Raw genomic sequence first — 21,113 nt, 5'->3', positions numbered from 1 at the left:
ACAGTTAAGTGCAGTGGCAGTACAGAAATTACTACATGGCTGTTGTGCATGAGATGTCTGACTGTAGAGAGTAAATTGAGATGAATGATTCTGCATTGTATTCCTTCATGCACAGGATCACTGGGCTTGTGAAAATAATTGGAAGGAAGCAATTTGTGGGCCATTACGCCACTATCTTTGAACAGAGTATAGCATGTGAAATCCACTTCAGGCCAACTAAACGATGAATTCAAAAAACATTTAAAAAAAATTCTCTGCTTTTGTTGTGATCGAGAGATCTAGCTGAGAATTTAGTTTAGATTCCACAAGATTTCACATTTTGAACGTTATTTTTCTGTACAAGCATCGAACAAAACAAAATGAGCACTACTAACTTTTAAAAATTTAAATTGAGAGTACCCCATTTATTTTTTCCAATTAAGGGGCAATTTAGCATGTTCAATCCACCTACCCTGCACATCTTTGGGTTGTGGGGGCGAAACCCACGCAAACACGGGGAGAATGTGCAAACTCCACACGGACAGTGACCCAGAGCCGGGATCAAACCTGGGACTTGGCGTGAGGCCGCAGTGCTAACCCACTGCGCCATCGTGCTGCCCAACTCTGCCTATTTTATAACTGTTACAGCTCTGTAAACCTGACTGGTGAGAAAAAGCAAAGATGAGCTAAAATGCAATGGTACCTCTTTGCAGCCCATCCTCGTGGCAGTAAGGCACCCCTGGAATTTCCCAGAAAGACAACTTCCCAAATCTGTCCCTTTCTCTGAAAAGTACATGACTATTTAAGACCCTTTTTACCTGTTGCTTTCCAACCTTTCTTTGATCTGGAAAGTTACATGACTAAGTTGTTTTTAAAAAATAAATTAGTACCAAATTCTTTTTTCAAAATGTACGTACCCGGCACAACTTTTTGGGTTGAGGGTGAGACCCATGCAGAAATGGGGAGATAAATTAATAATTTGTATCTCTAAGAGAACCAACTGCAATTTTAACCAGACTTAAGAGGCGGGATTCTCTCCGTCTGGGGCTGGGCTGGAGAATCCCGACGAATCGTGCCCCGACGCCAGGACGCGATTCTCTGCAGAGTGGTCGTAACGAGACCCGAGAGCCGCTGGTGCCAGTCTAACCTGCTCTTAGCCAGCAGGACCTCTGCGTGGAAATGTCCGGGGGCAGCCTGTGGGGTGGGGTGGGGGGGTGGGGGGGGGGGGGGGGGGCGTTGTGGCCCGGCCCGCAATCGTGGCCCACCGATCGGATGGCTGGCCTCTCGGGCATGGGGCTTTCTTTCTTCCACGCCGGCCCCTGTAGCCTACGTCATGTTGCGTTGGGGCTAGTGCAGAGAAGGGAGCCACGGCGCGTGCGTGGACCCCGCGGCGTCCAGTTGATGCCGGGATCAGCAGCTGGAGCGGCTGAGGCAATGTTGACGCTGCCGAGAAACACGACGGCATTTCCGACAGAGTCAACATTTAGCCGCAGGTAATCCCGCCAAATGGCTCCAAAGCTGAGAGAAGACCAAAATATTTGTTTTTTGTACCTTTTTACTATAAACTCCTTTTAAATAAACATGGAGCATCTTTTGAATGATAATTATCTTGGGAAAATTTACCAGTTTCTCAAACCCAGGTTTTCCCATTTATCTTTCATTTAATTCCCAAAACATATGTATCATGAAATCACTATGACTCCATTCATTTTTGCATCAAGGCAGTAGTATACCTACCGTAGAATCTTGAATCCTCCACGAGTGAGTTGAGGACAAAATGGGTGGTATCTGCTCTGGCGCCTGGTATCTGCTCTGGTGCCTGTTATGTCAGGGGTGGGGAGGGTGGTACTAGTGAGTAATGGGTGGCAGGTTACACCTCTTAGACTTTATTCTCCCAAGGCTCTCTGGCCATCCTCCCAAAAACCTGAAGTCATCCAAAACCCTGCACTCTGCTCGTCGTGTAACTTGCACCGAGCCCAGGCTACCCATCACACCCTCTTATCCTACATTGCTTCCTGCCTTGACCTTTAAATTCTGGTACAGCCCTCTGATTTCTGTGCTTGTCCAATTCTCGAGTCTCCTGATCTTTATTTGCTCCACCAACGGCTGTGCTTTCCAGTAGCCTAGACTCTAAGCTCTGAATTCCCTTTCTCTTCCCCCCCCCCTTTTTTTTTTAGACCCCCACATTTCGAAACCCGAACTCAATGTCATCTGTTCTGATATCTCCTCCTGTGCCTCTTGAAAAATTTTGTTAATGCTCCTGGGAGCGAGGTAAAGACATTTTATAAATTTGTTGCTTCCCATCCACCAGTTGAATATTGTCTCCCTTCCTATGCATTTTGCAGTGACTCAAACCTTTTAGCCTTTTCTCATATTTTCTCCTGATTCTGCTGCTTTTTGTATTTTCCATTACTGCACCTACTCAATGACTGCCCTGGGTAAATTAAGTTAGAAAATGGCATTATGTGGCATGGAGCCAGCACCTGATGCTCTGGAAAGATTGTGACCTGGCAGAGGAAAGCTGATGTCCAGTGGGTTCCTTTTCTCCATGTCTTCTTTGTGATTGCGAACCGGGTAGTACCTGATAAAGACTATCGTGAAATGAGGTGGCATTTTGGCTCCTCTGAAGCCAGCCCCTTGCTCTGCTGGTATGCAACGACTTCACTGTTGAGTGGGGATCACTGAATTCATCTTCCATTGCCGTGAGCCTGTGCCCAACACATTGGTACTGATTTAGATTGCCTTTCTTTATATAGAAAAAAACTTGATCAAGAATCTACGCCTAGGGCAGCACGGTGGCCTAGTGATTAGCACAACCGCCTCACGGCGCTGAGGTCCCAGGTTCGATCCCGGCTCTGGGTCACTGTCCGTGTGGAGTTTGCACATTCTCCCCGTGTCTGTGTGGGTTTCGCCCCCACAACCCAAAAATGTGCAGAGTAGGTGGATTGGACACGCTAAATTGCCCCTTAATTGGAAAAAATAATTGGGTAATCTAAATTTAAAAAAAAAAAAGAATCTACGCCTAGTAGCATTCAGCATGCTGGTGGCCATTCAGCCCACAATAGCTCTCAAAAGAACCATCCCATTAGTTTCACTTGCCCAATAATCCCAACAAATCTGATTTCCTTTCAAAACTTTGCTGTTGAAATTGCTTCCTCCATCTTTTCAGCTAGTGCATCACCACAGTTGGGGTCGGCACCGTGGTTAACACTGCTGCCTCACAATAGAGATAGATCGTTTTTTGAAGAATAACGTGATTAAGGGTTATGGTGTTCGGGCCGGAAAGTGGAGCTGAGTCCACAAAAGATCAGCCATGATCTCATTGAATGGCGGAGCAGGCTCGAGGGGCCAGAGGGCCTACTCCTGCTCCTAGTTCTTATGTTCTCACAGCTCCAGGGACCTGGATTCAATTCTGATCTCGGGTGACTGTCTGCGCAGAGTCTGCGTGTTCTCCTTAAGTCTGCGTGGATCTCCTCAAGAAGTGGCCATGCTGAACTGCCCCTTGGTGTCAAAAAAGTTAAGTTGGGTTACGGGGATAGGGTGAAGGCGTGGGCTTAAGTAGGGCGCTCTTTCCGAGGGCCAGTACAGACTCGATGGGCTGAATAGCCTCCTGCACTGTAAATTCTATGATTCTAAATTTTTTAAAATTACTTTTTTCTGAGTTACAAAGCCAGAGCTCCAGAGTTTGGTCAGGGCGAACCCCTAATCCAGCTCCTTGCCTGCTCCAAAAAACAATTCAAATTGAATCCAATTCATGGTCTCCACAAGAGACATACCAGATCTTAGCCAAAAGGCCGAGAAGCGATGATTCTACATTTCTAATATCTCTTGATTGCCTCTAGTCCTCCCCCTGACTTTTTTGCCAATTTATTCAAACTCCTACTGACCTAATGGTTTCTGAAATATTGACATATTCCATATTTTATCTTTGCCTCCCAAGTCATTTCTTCACATCAGTAAATACCAAGATGTATATGTAAATCTGGTTTATTTATGTAGCTTGAGAATGATCAGATTGAGTTCCAAGTCCCATTCCGAGGAGGTGAGCTCTAAATCTAGGCTGTCACGAGGGAGTGCTGCCACGTCAGAGGTGCTACGTAAAAGTGATCTCTCTCTTGGGTGGATTCTGAAGATCCCACAGTGGAGGAGTTCTCCCCAGTTTTTGGGGCCTTCCTATGTGGAAATTGGCTGCTTCAATTACAATAGTGGTTTATCTCAGTCAGCCATGTAATGGTAGATTAGGCATGAAGGGCCAAATGAAGTATTCTAGCTTGTGTTCATCGTGCACTAAAAAGTGGACTTTTCTTTTGATCCATGGTTACATCTCATTCACATCGTGCTTTTTTTTTTCACAGGAGGCTGCCAAGTATGGGAAGAAAGTGCTGGTCTTGGATTATGTTAAACCCACACCCCTCGGGACTACATGGGGTAAATAAATGTTTACTAATTTCATTACAATACCAGACCAGACCCCAACATTTGCTAGGATACCGGACAGGAACAACAAGCACTTTAAAATTTATGGAAAGGATACTTTGCTCCAGGAGTGGTTCCACACACAAATAAGGATATGGTGTATTAAAACAAACACCGAACGAAACTACCGTAACATCTCAGAAATACAGTTTACAATTACCCGTTTAAAAAATGCTTAACAATAAAATGAAATACTTTTTAACCCATTCCTAACTAATACCGTCTCTATCTCCTCATAACCGGTCAAAGAACATTTTTTAAAACAAAGTTGGCAAACAGGATTACTTGCTGTTATCTGGATAGAGTTTTTGAAAGACCGCTTGAGTGAGTGAGAGCTCCTTTCAACAAAGAGCCTGCAAATCACTGTCTGTCAGATTAATGTTGAAATGACAGCTCCGCAGAAGGTGTTGTTCAGTTTACCACTTCCAGAAAATTTTAACAAAATTCTTATTGCTCCAGACCTGGTTCCTCCCATTGCTTCATCTTTATTCCATTTGTCCCATGACCTACTTGAGTTTAAACCAGGGGTGGGCAAACTTTTCCATGCAAGGGCCACATTCAGAAATTCACAATTTTAAAGGGCCCCATAGTATATTAAGTAAAATAATTAATATTTTAAATAGCCAAAATAAAAGGTCTTTAAAGAAAAAAAAGCACATTTATTTGAAAAGCAAAGTAACTCAGTAACAGAACAATGTCAATGAGAATGATGCATCTGACTGCAGTCATTTACCAGTTTGTTGAAATCAGGTGTCAAGTTGCTTGTGCTGATCCTTAACACTGACAGAAGCACAGCCTAGCCGAGTCAACGATACAAACGCGCGTAGTGGGGTGGATGAGTGGGGCTGCCTTATTGGTCGGCTTAGTTGGGTGTGCGACCAATAGGAGTCCAGGTTGCAAACAATAATAAGGCATATTGTTTGTAACCTGGACTCCTATTGGTCGCACACCCAACTAAACCGACCAATGAGACAGCCCCACTCATCCACCCCACTACGCGCGTTTTTATGCGGCCCGCCAATGAGGTGCCCGGAATCATCAGCGGCTTTTCAAAAATGCCGGTTAAGTAAATACACTTATTCAATAAGCGCATTTACTTCAGCGGCTTTTCAAAAATGCCGGTTATGATTCCGGGCACCTCATTGGCGGGCCGCATAAAAACCTTTGACGGGCCGCATGTGGCCCGCGGGCCGTAGTTTGCCCACCCCTGGTTTAAACGCATGTCTCTAATTATCTACACCCCAGAAAAGATAACAATCCAATTAGGCTGCCTTGAAAACATAAACATGGCTTGTAATAATGATGACCTCAGGTTTGCAACATCTTAATTGCACCTGTCCCAGGATTTGAAAACATCACTTCAACAAATACATAAAATATGTCTCCCAATATCTTGCATTCTTTTCACATTTTCCTGTACCTTTTCACCAAAGAAACTTTTTTATGGATTTCCTTGGAGTGGATCTTTTCCTTGCGTAAGTTTTCTTTAACATTTTGCACAATACTCAACTAATTGATTTCCTTTGATTTGAGCAAGGAAATTCCTGAACCATTAGACAAGAGCTCTGTATCTGTTTTGCCAATTGCTATCCTTGACAAATCAAACTATTGCGTTATTCCGTGGGGTGTTGGAATTGCTGGCAATAGCAGCACTCCTTGCCTACTCTGATTGCTCTTGAGCTGTGTGGCTTGTTTGCACATTCCAAAGGGCAGTTACATAATCACATTTGCTTCTCCTAAAGGGCATTTGTGCGCTAGACGGGCTTTTAAAACAATCATGGTCTCCTCTGAGACTAGTTATCTATTCCAGATTTATTAATTGAATTTAAATTCCATCAGCTGCCATAGTGGGATTTGAACCCATGCCCCCAGAGTAATCTGGACTACCAATCCAGTGACATTACTACTACACACACTCTCATTATGTGAATTGTGAACAGGAGTCGAACCTTTGGCTGTTTGCACCCATTCCCCTGGGGCCATCTCCCTCCAAAACAGGTATACTGTTTTGGATACTGTTGGAGATGGCTCACCAGGGGAAGGTAGCAGTAGCCAGGTTCATGTCACCGTGGTTGGCTCTGCTGTACAGAAGGGCGGGAAAAAGAGTGGATGGGCTATAGTCATAGAGGATTCAATTGTAAGGGCAGTAGACAGGCGTTTCTGTGGTTGGAAACGAGACTAGTTATATATTCCAGATTTATTAATTGAATTTAAATTCCATCAGCTGCCAGGTGCACGGGTCAGGGATATATCAGATCGGCTGCAGAACATTCTGAAGGGGGAGGGTGAACAGCCAATTATCGTGGTGTATATAGGCACCAATGATATAGGTACAAAACGGGATGAGGTCCTACAAGCAGAATGTAGGGAGTTATGAGGCCAAGTTTTAAAAAGTCAGACCTCCGAGGTAGTAATCTCAGGATTGCTACCAGTGCCACGTGGTAGTCAGAGTAGAAATGAAAGAATAGGCAGGATGAATGCGTGGCTTGAGAGATGGTGCAGGAGGGAGGGGTTCAGATTTTTGGGACATTGGGACGGTCTACACCTGGGCCGGGCTGGAACCAATGTCCTTGGGGGTGCTTTTGCTAATGCTGTTGGGGAGGGTTTAAACTAATGTGGCAGGGGGGTGGGAACCAAACGAGGAGGTTAGTGGACAGTAGGAGGTAGTAACTAAAGCCTGTAAGGGACTAGAACATGAAGTCAGCGTGACTAAGGGGAAGAGTAGGCAGGGAGCAGATGATGAACGCAAAGGGACTGGTGGTCTGAGGTGCATTTGTTTTAATGCAAGAAGTGTAGTAGGTAAGGCAGATGAATCTAGGACTTGGATTAGTACCTGGGAGTATGTTATTGCTATTACTGAGACTTGGTTGAGGGAAGGGCATGATTGGCAATTAAATATCCCAGGATATCGATGCTTCAGGCGGGATAGAGAGGGAGGTAAAACGGGTGGAGGAGTTGCATTACTGGTCAAAGGATATCACAGCTGTGCTAAAGGAGGGCACTATGGAGGACTCCAGCAGTGAGGCGATATGGGCAGAGCTCCGAAATAGGAAGGGTGCAGTAACAATGTTGGGGCTGTACTACAGACCTCCCAACAGCGAGCGTGAGATAGAGGTACAAATATGTAAGCAGATTATGGCAAGATGTAGGAGCAACAGAATAGTGGTGATAGGTGATTTAAATTTTCCCAACATTGACTGGGATACACTTAATGTCAGAGGTCTAGATGGAGCAGAATTTGTAAGGAGCATCCAGGAGGGTTTTCTAGAGCAGTATGTAAATAGTCCAACTCTGGAAGGGGCCATAATGGACCTGGTGTTGGGGAATGAGCCCGGCCAAGTGGTTGAAGTTTCAGTCGGGGATTACTTTGGGAATAGTGATCACAATTCCGTAAGTTTTAGAATACTCATGGACAAAGACGAGAGTGGTCCTAAAGGAAGAGTGCTAAATTGGGGGAAGGCCAACTGTACCAAAATTCGGCAGGAGCTGGGGAATGTGGATTGGGAAAAGCTGTTTGAAGATAAACCACATTTGATATGTTGCAGACTTTTAAAGAGAGGTTGATTAGAATGCAGGACAGACATGTCCCTGTGAAAATGAGGACTAGAAATGGCAAGATTAGGGAACCATGGATGACGGGTGAAATTGTGAGACTCGCTAAGAGGAAAAAGGAAGCATACATAAGGTCTAAGCGACTGAAGACTGACGAAGCTTTGGAAGAATATCGGGAATGTAGGACCAATCTGAAATGAGGAATCAAGAGGGCTAAAAGGGGTCATGAAATATCTTTAGCAAATGGGGTTAAGGAAAATCCCAAAGCCTTTTATTCATATATAAGGAGCAAAGGTAACTAGAGAAATGAGGACAAAGGATGAAAGTTATGCGTGGAGTCGGAGAAAATGGGTGAGATTCTTAACGAGTGCTTTGCATAGGTATTCACCGAGGAGAGGGACATGACGGGTGTTGAGGTTAGGGATAGATGTTTGATTACTCTAGGTCAAGTCGGCATAAGGAGGGAAGATGTGTTGAGTATTTTAACAGGCATTAAGGTGGACAAGTCCCCAGGTTCCGGATGGGATCTATCCCAGGTTACTGAGTGAAGTGAGAGAGGAAATAGCTGGGGCCTTAACAGATATCTTTGCAACATCCTTGAACACGGGTGAGGTACCGGAGGACTGGAGAATTGCTAATGTTGTCCCCTTGTTTAAGAAGGGTAGCAGGGATAATCAAAGTAATTATAGACTGGTGAGCCTGACGTCAATGGTAGGGAAGCTGCTGGAGAAGATACTGAGGGATAGGATCTATTCCCATTTGGAAGAAAATGGGCTCATCAGTGATGGGCAACATGGTTTTGTGCAGGGAAGATAATGTCTTACCAACTTAGTAGAATTCTTTTGAGGAAGTGACAAAGTTGATTGATGAGGGAAGGGCTGCAGATGTCATATACATGAACTTCAGTAAGGCATTTGATAAGGTTCCCCATGGTAGGCTGATGGAGAAAGTGAAGTCTCACGGGGTCCAGGGTGTACTAGCTAGATGGATAAAGAACTGGCTGGGTAACAGGAGACCGTAGTAGTGGAAGGGAGTTTCTCAAAATGGAGAAATGTGACCAGTGGTGTTCCACAGGGATCCGTGCTGGGACCACTGTTGTTTGTGATATGCATAAATGATCTGGAGGAAGGTATTGGTGGTCTGATTAGCAAGTTTGCAGATGACACTAAGATCAGTGGAGTAGCAGTAGTGAAGTGGACTGTCAGAATACAGCAGAATATAGATAGATGGATTGGACAGTTAGGCGGAGAAATGGCAGATGGAGTACGATCCGGGCAAATGCAAGGTGATGCATTTTGGAAGATCCAATTCAAGAGCAAACTATACGGTAAATGAAAAAGCCCTGGGGGAAAATTGATGTACAGAGAGATCTGGGTGTTCAGGTCCATTGTACCCTGAAGGTGGCTGCGCAGATCGATGGTGGTCAAGAAGGCATATGGCATGCTTTCCTTCTCGGAAGGGGTATTGAGTACAAGAGTTGGCAGGTCATGTTACAGTTGTATAAGACTTTGGTTCGGCCATATTTGGAATACTGCGTACAGTTCTGGTCGCCACATTACCAAAAGGATGTGGATGCTTTGGAGAAGGTGCAGAGGGGGTTCACCAGGATGTTGCCTGGTATGGAGGGCGCTAGTTACGAAGAGAGGTTGAGTATGTCGTGTTCGCTAGTGTAGACTTGAGAGATAAACAGACACTTCCAACACTGATGAAGGTTCAATTCAATTTTATTAACTATTTCTAACTAACTAACACACGATGACTGTGGGTCTGAATGATGCTAACTTAAACTAGAGACCTAAGCCTTGTCCGAACCAGTTGATTCTCTCAGCACGTGTTGAGTCTGTGCTGGGCTGGATGAGTTCCTGTTACACCGAGAAGCAGCACCCAGAATGAGTGGGAACCGTGGTGCCCTCTGCCTTTATAGTGTGTGTATTCTAACTGGTGATTGGCTGCGGTGTTTGTGCATGTTGATTGGTCCCTGTGTGTGTCCATCAGCGCGTGTCTGCACCATGATACACTGGTGTATATCATGACAATAGATTAGGATTATTTTCATTAGAAAAACTGAGGTTGAGGGGGGATCTCATTGAGGTCTACAAAATCATGAGAGGTATAGACAGGGTGGATAGCAATAAGCTTTTTCCCAAAGTGGGGGACTCAATTGCTAGGGGTCACGAGTTCAAGGTGAGAAGGGAAAAGTTTAAGGGAGATATGCGTGGAAGGTTCTTTATGCAGAGGGTGGTGGGTGCCTGGAACGGATTGCCAGGGGAGGTGGTAGAGGCGGGCACAATAGCATCATTTAAGATGTATCTAGACAGATACATGAATGGGCAGGGAGCAGAGGGATACAGATCCTTAGAAAATAGGTGACAGTTTTAGATAGAGGATCTGGATTGGCGCAGTCTTGGAGGGCTGAAGGGTTGTTCTTCATGGCCTCAACTCCACTTTCCTGTCTCTCCTTCACCTGAGGCAATAACAGACATGAAGCTAAGAAAGACCCCAATCTTAGAGCCACAGGTTCAAAGTCTCCTAAACTCAGCACATGCAAAACTCAATTTTTAAAAAATAAATTGAGTACCCAATTTTTAATTATAAATTTAGAATACCCATTTTTTCCAATGAAGGGGCAATTTAGCATGGCAAATCCACCTACCCTGCACATCTTTGGGTTGTGGGGGCGAAACCCATGCAAACGCGGGGAGAATGGATCAAACCTGGGACCTTGGTGCCGTGAGGCAGCAATGCTAACCACTGCGCCACGGTGCTGCCCTCTCCGATAATACTTTTAACGAATATTTCACAATGTTTTCTGAAATAAATAATGTGATTGTCCATTGTAAATCTTTCCACAGTCTCCCAGGGAGTTTGTTTCATTTCCGTAGAAACCAGTATTTTTCCTCCTCTCGGAAGGATGCATCTAATTGAATTATTCCCCAAAAATCAGTATACGCACAGTGGACCAAATGGCCGCCTTACTATATGGTTTTACAACAGCAGACAGTGTGTGCATTTGATTCTGGTCCACACTGTTGACGGGTAGGATTCACTGCCAGCAACTTGAATCCAGTATTATGAAGTTACAGGCAGTTCAGCCATGATCTTGTTGAATGGTGGAACAAGCTCAAGGGCCCGAGTGGCCTACTCCAACCCCCAATTCCTATTTTCATCTGAAATTGCCCTTGGTGTGTTTTTTGTGGTCTGGTTTTCTACTTGGGGAGTCTGATTCAGCCCAAATATTTCTTGAATTAGCTTTTTTGTATTTTGTCTTTTTTTTTCACCATCAGGTCTTGGAGGGACATGTGTCAATGTGGGTTGTATCCCCAAAAAGCTGATGCATCAAGCTGCAATTCTGCACCAAAGTCTACAGGACGCTCGGAAATTTGGCTGGACGTTTGATGAGAAAGGTTTGTAAACACCAGAAGTGTGGACGAGAAATTGCAGCATTTCATATTTGATCTAATTATGCGTCCAATCTCGTTATCAAGCTGGCATATTTGCACCTTGGTGCTACCTGTCTCAGTCACCTGCTGCTACCTCAGGATTTCACTATTCCAGTGCTCCTAACCAGCCTCACTATTTTACCCTCCCGAGGTGGGGGGGGGGGGGGGGGGGGGGGGGGGATGATCCTGAAGAGGGGGGAGCCCTCTGGGACCCCATAGCGGGGTGTCCTCGCTTGGAGATGTGGGGTTTGACGTTTCCTATGGGTGGAGGACCCTTTCAAAATGGTGGCCCAATTGCGTTCCGCTCCCCATTGCTGAAAGCGTGGGCTAAACCCGTGAGAAACTCCACAGGGCCCAAAAAAGCGACTCAAGTGACATTGACTAGTGGTGGGGACCTCGTTGGCCCTGGAAAAATCTGCCACAAATGAACTTTGAAATACATCACTGAAGAAAGATAGTCAATATATGCGCTCCTAAACGGTTTGAAGGGTGTTTTACCTATGCAACCACTGGATCCACAGCTAACAATGCAAGTACCATAGAGCCAAAACAGAATAATACAGCTTCTGCTTATGTCCTGGTAACTACACCTGGGGTGTAGGAAGGTGACCATAGCTAGGATTGGATGATTTTAAAACTGGATAAACTTGTCAGAGATATCTCATTGAGGTAGAGCCATTTTCTGGATTTGATAAAATTCCAAGACTAAAATGAGGAATCTCTTGGTTCGAATTGAAACAAAATTGAAACTGATTTCAGGAACTATTGCAGTAGTTACCAAGCAGGGATAGGCCATTCAGCCCCTCGAGCCCTTTTAATAAGATCATGGCTGATGTGACAGACTTCAAATCTACATCTCGACTATCCCTGATGGCATATCGACCACTTGGTTTACCAAGAATCTGAACACCTCGGCCTTACTAATTACTTGCTGTACCTTTTGTGATTCATGCATTAAGGTGCTGATATTTTTTCTGCAATCTCTCACCATTTTAGATAATGCAGTTTTAAAAAATTCTTCCAGCCACCACAATGGACAGTTTCACATTTGCCCACATTTTACTCTATTTGCCAGATCTTTGCCCACTCACTTATTTTTGTAGCTTCCTTCTGTCCTCTTCATCACTTACTTTCCCACCATCATTGTGTGATTAGCAAATTTGGCAACAATTTCTTTAGCCAAGTCATTAAACAATTGAAGGCTAACAGTTTCCTGTTAGCCTTACTGTTGGTCAATCTTGTAAGTCAATTAGTTACCCCCTATATTGTGAGTTTCTTTGTCACAATCTGTTTGTACTACTGGACAAGGAAATCTCAGAATGGAACCCTGGCTCAAACTATTGTGTTGCAGACTTTTCGTTAGAAAACCTGTGAAAATCTGCTGCAACAGTGGAACAGAACTGCCAATTAGTTTTTAACAATTTATAAATGTAAACATTTTAAACATTTATTGAATATGTAAAATTTGATTGTAACACAATACCCCTTCATTCCCACTTAACTTCGCAAGGTTCCACGGGTTTTAAGGATAACATGTTACAAAATATATCTTTGCTACAAGGTTTTCAGTAAACCGTCCTTTTAAACCCACAGGCTGACTGATCTGACAACACTCTACTCTGCAACCAAATGGCAGATGCCATTCAAATCGCTCTTCTATGAATTTCTCCTCAAATTCCCCCAAATGATTCACATGAGTGTTTCCAAACTCTACTTCAAAGACTCTTAATCTTCTTTCAAACTCTGCTGTTTTCATCAAGAGCATCCCTCCAGGTTTTCCAACTACCTTTTCAAACAAAGCTTTCTCTCCACTGCTTAACTAGGCTCTGCCTCCAACATTTTCAACTATCAGGATTTCTTTATCCTGAATGCTATTACACAAACTCTGAAATTCAGCCACTAATTGCTGCACAATTATTTCAATTAATGTCTCTCAAACATATCATTGTAAAATACCACAAACCTTCGAACCACTTCAAATATTTTCCTGCTTTCTCAATAGTCAACCCCTTTTCAGTGTGCTCCAACTTCACTGAACAGTTCTTCCCTATTTTTGTAAAATCAATTCCCCTCGTAATAAACAATAATGTTGTACTGGCTTTCCTAATTGCTTGCTGCACCTGTATCTTTTGTGATTCATGAATTAGGACACTGCTCCGCAATCTCTCACCATTTATAGAATGTGCCACAGTGGTTAGCACTGCTACCTCAACACCAGAGACCCAAATACAATTCTGGCTTTGTGTGGGGAGTTTACATGTTCTTCCCCCGTCTGCATGTCTCCCACAGTCCAAAGATGTGTAGGTTAGGTGGATTAGCTCTGTTAAATTTCCTCTTGTGTCCAGGCATGGGCAGGCTAGGTGGGGTAGCAGGGATGGGATGGGGGAATGTGACTAGGTATGGTGTTCTTTTCAGAAGGTTATAATCAACACGGATTCGTGAAGGGTAATAAATTTGATTGAATTCTTTGAGGAGGTAACCAAGTGTGCAGATGAAGGTAGAACAGTTGATGTCGTACATATGGATTTTAGCAAGGCGTTTGATAAGGTTCCACATGGTCGGCTCATGAAGAAAGTAAGGAGGCGTGGGATAAAGGGAAATTTGGCCAATTGGATAAGTAACTGGCTATCACACAGAAGACAGAGGGTGGTGGTGGATGGAAAATTTTCAGACTGGAGACCAGTTACCAGCGGTGTACCACAGGGATCAGTGCTGGGTCCTCTGCTATTTGTGATTTTTATCAATGACTTAGAGGAGGGGGCTGAAGGGTGGGTCAGTAAATTTGCTGATGACACCAAGATTGGTGGAGTAGTGGATGAGGTGGAGGGCTGTTGTAGGCTGCAAAGAGACATTGATAGGATGAAGAGCTAGGCCGAAAAATGGCAGATAGAGTTTAACCCTGATAAGTGCGAGGTGATTCATTTTGGTAGAAAAAATTTGAATGTGGATTACAGGGTCAATGGCAGGGTTCTGAGGAATGTGGAGGAACAGAGAGATCTTGGGGTTCTTGCCCACAGATCTATGAAGGTTGTCACTCAAGTGGATAGAGCCGTGAAGGAGGCTTATCGTGTGTTGGCGTTTATTAACAGGGGGCTTGAGTTTAAGAGCCGCGAGATTATGCTGCAACTATACATGACCCTGGTGAGACCATATTTTGGAGTATTGTGTACAGTTCTGTTCACCTCATTATAGAAAGGATGTGGAAGCATTGGAAAGGGTGCAAAGGAGATTTAACAGGATGCTGCCTAGTTTGCAGGATAGGTCTTATGAGGAAAGGTTGAGGGAGCTAGGGCTTTTCTCTTTGGAGCAGAGGAGGATGAGAGGCGACAATAGAAGTTTATAAGATGATGAGGGGATAGATAGAATGGGCGTTTAGAGACTATTTCCTCAGGTGGATGGTGCTGTTACAAGGGGGCATAACTATAAGATTCAGGGTGGGAGATATAGGAGGGATATCCGAGGTAGGTTCTCTACTCCGAAAGTGGTTAGGGTGTGGAATGGACTGCCCGCTGTTATAGTGGAGTCGGACACTTTAGGAACTTTCAAGCGGTTATTGGATAGGCACATGGAGTATACCAGAATGACAGGGAGTGGGATAGTTTGATTTGGTTTCGGACAATGCTCGGCACAACATCAAGGGCCGAAGGGCCTGTTCTGTGCTGTATTGCGCTATGTTCTATGTTTAAGGTTGGTGCAGGCTCGATGGGCTGAATGGCCTACTTCTGCACTGCAGGAATTCTATGGCTCTTCTATGTTCATGTTTCCTTAGCTAACTGTTCTTTCCTTCCTCCTTTGCCCCTTACATTATGGTATGGTTTTTCCTTCAGCAGAGCCAAGAGAGATTTTCTCTCTAGCCGGAAAGCTCCTCCTTTGGTTCCAATTTGAAAACTAAACTCCATGCTCATTTCCATGTAGGTGGCCTTGGTTGCTGAGCAACATCTTTCCGTCTCTCAAGCTTTAATTTGCTTTTCACACCATGAATACTCAGCACAATAGAATCAGTTTTAACTGGAACCAAAACCCCCAGGTGCAAACACCCATGTCTAACTATAGGTTTACCCTTCCTGCACAAAAGACTAAATTGAACCTGCTTCCATCTTTGCCTCTATTTCTTACGAGTAACAATACAAATATGGATCACTTAAACTACCTTTACCTGATGTTTTCTGGAATAACCTTTTGTCGCACTTGTATCAAATGCCTTCTGGCTAATATCAAATTCCTTCTGGTAATCTCTTAAGTACAGATTCCCCTTTATCCACAGCACATGATACTTCCTCCAATAAGTTGGTTAAACATGATTTCCCTTTCTCAAACCAATGGTGGCTCTCTGATTTACATTAATTATCCAAATGTCCACTGTAACTTTAATAGCTCCTAACACTCTCCCGACCACCAGTTTTTAACTAACTGGGTGAGCACGGTAGCATGGTGGTTAGCATAAATGCTTCACAGCTCCAGGGTCCCAGGTTCGATTCCCAGCTGGGTCACTGTCTGTGCTGAGTCTGCACGTCCTCCCCGTGTGTGCGTGGGTTTCCTCCGGGTGCTCCGGTTTCCTCCCACAGTCCAAAGATGTGCGGGTTAGGTGGATTGGCCATGCTAAATTGCCCGTAGTGTCCTGGAAAGTAAGGTTAAGGGGGCGGGGGGGTTGTTGGGTTACGGGTATAGGGTGGATACGTGGGTTTGAGTAGGGTGATCATTGCTCGGCACAACATCGAGGGCCTGTTCTGTGCTGTACTGTTCTATGTTCTATGGACTTGGTTTCCTGCTTTCTGTCTACATCCCTCTTTTTGAATAAAGTTCAATTTGCTATTTTCCAATCTAGTGGATTCTTTCCTGATTCTAGGGAGTTTTGGAAAATTAAAACCAACGCATCATTAGTCACTTCCTTTTCGACCTGAGATGTTGTCAGTCTGTAGCTCCAACAATTCATTCAGTACCACCTCTCTGGTGACTGGTTTCCTGGAGTTCCTCTTTCACTTTCTGGTTTATAGTTGCTTCTGGCATGCTACTTGTATCCACAAGTGAAGACTGATGCAAAATAACCTGTCTGCCGTCGCCCTCCATTATCAACACATTAATGGATTTAAGGGTTAAAGAGGAAGAGAAATAAGTCCATGCTGGGAGTTGGGATTGTAGGGCCTTGCGGCTTGGATGAATTGAACTGGGAATGATCTTCAAGTTACCTTGTGATATTGTGAATCCCCGTGTCAAGAGTGAAGAAACTTGGCTGAAGCAGAACTGGAGGCACATTGTGCAATGAGGTTCAGATGTATTCTAAACTAACCAATGGCATTGGAGCAGAGCTTTTGCGCTTTAGACAAGTACAGTGGAAGGATGGAGGACCTGTTACCCAGTCCACTGCTCTGGATGACATTGTTGTCCAGTGCCATGCTCAGTGGCATAGGTGACTGTAATCTTCCAAACGTTGATTGGAGGAACAATGGATGACCGTGCTGTTGGAGCTCCCAAATTAGGATCTCCAATTCATAAATGCATGGGTATTTAGCAGAATATGACCACAGCCATTCAAGATGGCAGATCACCACCACCTGAAGGACAACTAGGGATGGGTAATAAATGCTGGTCTAGCCAGTGACGCCCACATCCTGTAAATGAATGAAGAGAAATTGGGAACCATGAACTTTTTGATGGTATGATTTGGTATTTGAGGTTTTAGTTTGGAAATTGGGAGCATTGAATGTTTCCCCAATTCTGTGATCCATAGACTTTAAAAAAAATAAATAAATTTAGTGTACCCAATCATTTTTCCAATTAAGGGGCAATTTAGAGTGACCAATGCACCTAGCTTGCACGTTTTTGGGTTGTGGGGGCGAAACCCACGCAAACACGGGGAGAATGTGCAAACTCCACATGGATAGTGACCCAGAGCCGGGATCGAACCTGGGACCTCAGCGCCGTGAGGCCGCAGTGCTAACCCACTGCGCCACCGTGCTGCCCTTGTGATCCATCGACTTGATGCAAACCTCCATGACTCTCTAAATGTATACCTCCCTCTATCTGGAAGTAAGTCTCCTTTTAAACAAAAAAACATGGTTTACCACTTCTCTTCTCCATAAAGGTTAAGAACCAAAAAAGATTCTACTTACTAAATAACATTTTTTTCCTCTACAGTTAGTCATGACTGGACAACTATGAAAGATGCGATTAGGAATTACATAGGTTCCTTGAACTGGGGCTACCGGGTTTCTCTAAAAGACAATGGTGTTACCTATGTGAATGCTTATGGAGAATTTGTTGGACCGCACAAAATCAAGGTACCTGCTGAGAATTGTATTTGCACCAAGTTATTTCTAGGCTACTGTTAGCAAATCTAACTAACGAAGCCAGCTGGAAATTTAAGTTTGAGTGAGATGTCTTAAAATCCACATTTGGTTTGGTTTATTGCAAACATTGTGAAAACTTGCAGCCCATCAGGATGGGAAAGGCAGCAGATGAATAAGAGCCTAATTATCTCCTTCCCATATTGACTTGTTTTTTTAAAAATAAACATTTTATTGAGGTATTTTTTGGCAATGTAACAGCAGCAATATAAACAATGTTCATAAAAATATAAACCTAGCGCAAATACTGCCTCCTCCCCCACAGGTCCCACCATTACTTAACCCCTAACCGACGCTAACCCCCCCACCCCCTTTTGCTGACGGTTAATTCTCTCTGAAGAAGTCGATGAATGGTTGCCACCTCTGGGGGAACCCTAACAATGACCCCCTCATGGCGAACATCTCCAGGCATAGAAAGCCACTAGCCAGGTCTCTGACTTCGGGGGCCTCGAGTCCCTTCATGCTAGTAATATCCGCCTCCGGGCAACCAGGGAAGCAAAGGCCAGAACGTCTGCCTCTTTCTCCTCCTGGATTCCTGAATCTTGCGACACCCTGAAAATCGCCACCTCTGGACTCAACACCCTTGTATTTAATACCTTGGACGTGATGTCTGCATACCCCTGCCAAAATCCCCTCTGCTTTGGACATGCTCAAAACATGTGGACATGGTTCGCTGGTCCTCCATACGCACCCATGCCGCCCCCCCCCCCCCCCCCCCCCCCCCCCCCCCAAACCAGCCACTTCTTAACCATGGCTATGTTAGCCGCCCGTAATAAATGCTAAAGTTCGGCAGCGCCAGTCTGCCCTCCCCCTGACTCCTCCGCTCAATCATTATCCTCCTCACTTGCTGGGACTTGCTTTCCCCCTCCCCCCATACAAAGCTCGCTATAACTTTATTGACCCGCTTAAAAAAGGACCGCGGGATGAAGATGGGAAGACATTGAAATACAAACCGGAATCTCGGGAGCGCCATCATTTTCACTGTTTGAACTCTGCCCGACAAAGGGAGCGCATCCCATCTCCGGAAATCCTCCTTCATCTGATCCACTAACCGGGCCAAGTTCAATTTATGTGGCCGGTCCCAATCCTGCGCCACGTGGATACCTCGGTACCTGAAACTGTCTCCTACCAATCCAAACGGCAGCTCCCCCAGTCGCCTCACCTGACCCCTCGCCTTGACCACAAACATTCTCACTCTTCCCAATATTAAGCTTATACCCCGAAAACCAGCCGAATTCCCATAATTTCTTCCATCCCCTCAATTCGATCCGAAACATACAAAAGCAGGTCGTCTGCATACAGCGAGACTGTGCTCCAGCCCCTTGAAGCCCTCGGAGCAATTGCCAGTGGCTCTATAGCCAGCACAAACAGCAGTGGGGAGAGGGGGCATCCCTGTCTCGTCCCCCCGGTGCAGTCTAAAATAGTCCGAAGTCGTCCTGTTCGTCCGTATACTTTTTTTTTTTTTTTTTTATAAAAATTTAGATTAGCCAATTATTTTTTCCAATTAAGGGGCAATTTAGCATGGCCAATCCACCTACTCTGCACATTTTTGTGTTGTGGGGGCGAAACCCACGCAGACACGGGGAGAACGTGCAAACTCCACACGGACAGTGACCCAGAGCCGGGATCGAACCTGGGACCTCAGCGCCGTGAGGCGGTTGTGCTAACCACTAGGCCACCGTGCTGCCCTTTTCGTCCGTATACTTGACACAGGAGCCTGATACAGCAACCTGACCCAGTCAATAAAGCCCCTCCCAATCTGAACCTCCCATAAATAATCCCACTCAACCCAGTCAAAAGCTTTCTCCGCGTCCGTCGCGACCACTACCTCCACCTCCCTACTTTCCGGGGGCATCATGATCATGTTTAACAACCTTCTCACATTGGCCACCAGCTGCCTGCCCTTAACTAACCCCGTCTGATCCTCCACAATGAAGTTCGGTACACAATCCTCAATCCTGGAGGACAAAATCTTGGCCAGCAGTTTGGCATCTACATTCAATAGGGAAATCGGCCTATAAGACCCACATAGCTCCGGGTTCTTGTCCCACTTCAGGATCAGCAAAATCGTGGCCTGTGACATCGTCTGGGGCAGAACCCCTCTTTCCCTAGCTTCGGTAAACATCTTTAACAGCACCGGTCCCAACATACTGGAGAACTTTTTATAGAACTCCGCTGGGTACCCATCCAGTCCTGGGGCCTTACCCGACTGCATGGCCTTCAAGCCCTCCACTATCTCTTCCAGCCCGATCAGGGCTCCCAGCCCTTCTACCAGCTCCCCGTCCACCTTTGGGAAAGTCAGCCTCTCCAGGAAGTGCCTCATCCCCTCCGGGCCTGTGGGGTGTTCCGACCTGTACAACCTGCTGTAAAAATCCCGAAACGCCTTACTCACCCCTGCAGAATTTTTTCTACAGAATCATACTGTACAGAAGAGGCCCTTTGGGCTTTCCTTAATCTTAAAAACATGATTATTCTCAGGTGCCCTTTATAGCTCTATTAATAATTAAACAACAAATATAGTTTTGATGGTATTACACTGTCAAATCGCTCTAGTCCAGGGGTGGGCAAACTACGGCCCGCGGGCCGCATGCGGCCCGCCAAAGGTATTTCTGCGGCCCACCAAGTCATTAAAAAAAAAATTTAAAAAAAAAATTTTTTTTTTTAAGGTTACTGGGGGGGGGGGGGGGGGGGGGGGGGCTGTTGGGTTACTTACTGGTATAGGGTGGATACGTTGACTTGAGTAGGGTGATCATTGCTCGGCACAACGTCGAGGGCCGAAGGGCCTGTTCTGTGCTGTACTGTTCTATGTTCTATATGAGGCGCCCAGAAGCATAACCGGGTGAAGTAATTATTTTACTTAATATACTATGCGGCCCTTTGTGAATTTCTGAATGTGGCCCTTGCACGGAAAAGTTTGCCCGCCCCTGCTCTAGTCCATGGAGGGTTTTACACTTGCATTTGTGTATTATACAATGAGCAGAGACTTGAATATCACAACAGTATGTCGAGCACAATTAAAACGCAACCTTTAATGATGCCTTTAGTATGGTGAGCCATCTGTGATTGAAGCAAGTATTTGAACGCTTGAATTGAAAAGCTAGGAACTCAAGGAGGCTATTTAGATTTATTGTCATGTGTACCGAGGTACAGTGAAAAGTATTGTTCTGCATACAGTCCAGGCAGATCATTCCATACATGATAAAAACATAAGATGTCGATAAACACCCAATGTAATGACCTAGACATAGATTCTGGGTGACGCATACGGAATACCACCCTGGTGTAAAGAGGTGTTTCTTAATTTCACACGCTGAAAGATTTT

The 21,113-nt window shown here is 45.0% G+C and overlaps 1 protein-coding gene across 2 annotated transcripts in view; it reads left to right on the top strand.

The window, feature by feature from the left end:
* The window catches only part of LOC119954833 (thioredoxin reductase 1, cytoplasmic-like), a 55,147-nt gene that overhangs the window by 11,361 nt on the left and 22,673 nt on the right, over positions 1-21,113 (top strand). For both annotated transcript variants that reach the window (XM_038780376.1, XM_038780375.1), the window contains exons 3-5: positions 4,335-4,407; positions 11,292-11,411; positions 17,583-17,725. In XM_038780376.1, the coding sequence (XP_038636304.1) occupies positions 4,335-4,407; positions 11,292-11,411; positions 17,583-17,725 (336 nt within the window). The remainder of the gene's footprint in view (positions 1-4,334; positions 4,408-11,291; positions 11,412-17,582; positions 17,726-21,113) is intronic.

Source organism: Scyliorhinus canicula, chromosome 20 (assembly GCF_902713615.1).
Source record: "Scyliorhinus canicula chromosome 20, sScyCan1.1, whole genome shotgun sequence".
In the NCBI taxonomy this organism is placed as follows: domain Eukaryota; kingdom Metazoa; phylum Chordata; class Chondrichthyes; order Carcharhiniformes; family Scyliorhinidae; genus Scyliorhinus; species Scyliorhinus canicula.
Note: the sequence above shows the minus strand (reverse complement) of the source record. Positions and strands in the feature narration are given on the sequence as shown.